Below are 1,449 nucleotides of genomic sequence, written 5' to 3'. Positions count from 1 at the left end.
GCACATTCCATTTGCTTGTGGAGTTTATGGGCAGATGCTTAAAGCCTCTCTGCTGTTTCTATTTTCTAACTCCCTACATAATTTTTTTTTTTTTTTTTTTTTGGCCCACTGCAGCTGCAAAGGAAGATGCTATAAAACTGAATGAAACATTCAGAACCCAAGATGAGACTTTCGAGAAGAGTCTTCCAGAACTGCAGAGTGAGGCTGACAGAATGATCGCAGAGTTGAGAAGCAGAGAGATGAATATGCAAGAAAGAATAGCTCAAGATGAGTTAAAGTGAGTAGAGATCTCAATCTTCAACCTCCCAGTGATAATATATGACTCTTGTAAATGTGATTGTTGTATTTTCCAAGCAATTTTTCAAGCTGGGGCTTACAGAAGTGTGAAGGAAAACAGATTCTATGATTCTATGAATACTTGTAATACTTTGATATGGAGTATATGGGATGGAATACCTCACTGGGAAGTTTAGGGTCACCTGTCCTGTCCACTCCTCCCCGCAGGTGTAGCCTTTTACTTTCTGCACCCCCAACATGTTACATAAGATTTAGCAGTGACCTTGGTCTGCACACCAATCCTAGGTAGTAACTGTAAGCATTGAGTGTTATCACTGCTAGAAGCAGGCTGCGAAAATACACTGTTAGCTTCAGAACATGCAGTTAGTTGGAAGAGACTTAGCTGAAAAGTGAAATCACTGAAAGGATTTAGTTCTGTTCTAACTCAAACTAGGGCATGTCGCATTACATGAAATTGATTTAATGGCCTGGTGTCATGAGGCAGACAAATAACAGGGCATAAAGGCTCCAGTACTTCAGTTGTTTAAAACTGAGTGCAGCAACTATCTGTTGATCAAGAAATATTCCATCCCCTGCCAAAAGCAGGCACTTGTGAACTTTCTATTTCTGTGTTGCCAAAGCCTGTGAAATATTTGAGAATTTATTTTAGATAAGTAAAATTCTGTGACTACTGGAAGTCATAAATCCAAGGATCCTGGGGGTTATTTATTTCACAGGAAGCTGTTTATGATTGTTGGCTATCTAAATCAGTTTTTCTGCTCAAAGACAGCTTGCAATCGGGCATATCTACATATACCCCTCAGTGCAAGGTAGCAAACCACTTTGTGTTGTGTCATGTTAATGTGAATGAGGGAAATCTTTTTGACAAATTGAAATGTTTTGGAAAACCTCACTTTACTAGACAGCTCTTAAGAATGGCAACTTAAAAAAAAAAAAAAAAAAGACAAAGCAGTTTCAAATGGAGAATATTTTAATATTTTCTACTTCATAAATAGGACCTTAGTGGCATTTAAAAACCTCTTTAAGAAAGAGCTTAAGAACAACTGTCATTTCACTTTATTAAGCCTGTGTTCTCTTCAAAGTTACTTTAAGATGTAATTTAGAAGTCTGTTTCATTTGCATGCTATTAAGGATATTCAGATTGTGTAGGGA

The 1,449-nt window shown here is 37.4% G+C and overlaps 1 protein-coding gene across 1 annotated transcript in view; it reads left to right on the top strand.

Moving 5' to 3' along the window:
* LOC103780929 (laminin subunit alpha-2-like) overlaps nucleotides 1–1,449 on the top strand; it is a gene marked incomplete at both ends in the record, with an annotated part of 129,521 nt that overhangs the window by 126,166 nt on the left and 1,906 nt on the right. Inside the window, 1 exon segment of the mRNA XM_008948632.1 lies at nucleotides 115–282. Within this exon segment, the coding sequence (XP_008946880.1) occupies nucleotides 115–282 (168 nt within the window).

Source organism: Merops nubicus, unplaced genomic scaffold (genome assembly GCF_000691845.1).
Source record: "Merops nubicus isolate BGI_N331 unplaced genomic scaffold, ASM69184v1 scaffold11821, whole genome shotgun sequence".
Taxonomy (NCBI): Eukaryota; Metazoa; Chordata; class Aves; order Coraciiformes; family Meropidae; genus Merops; species Merops nubicus.
The sequence above is the reverse complement of the archived record's forward strand: the minus strand, read 5'-3'. Positions and strand labels throughout refer to the sequence as shown.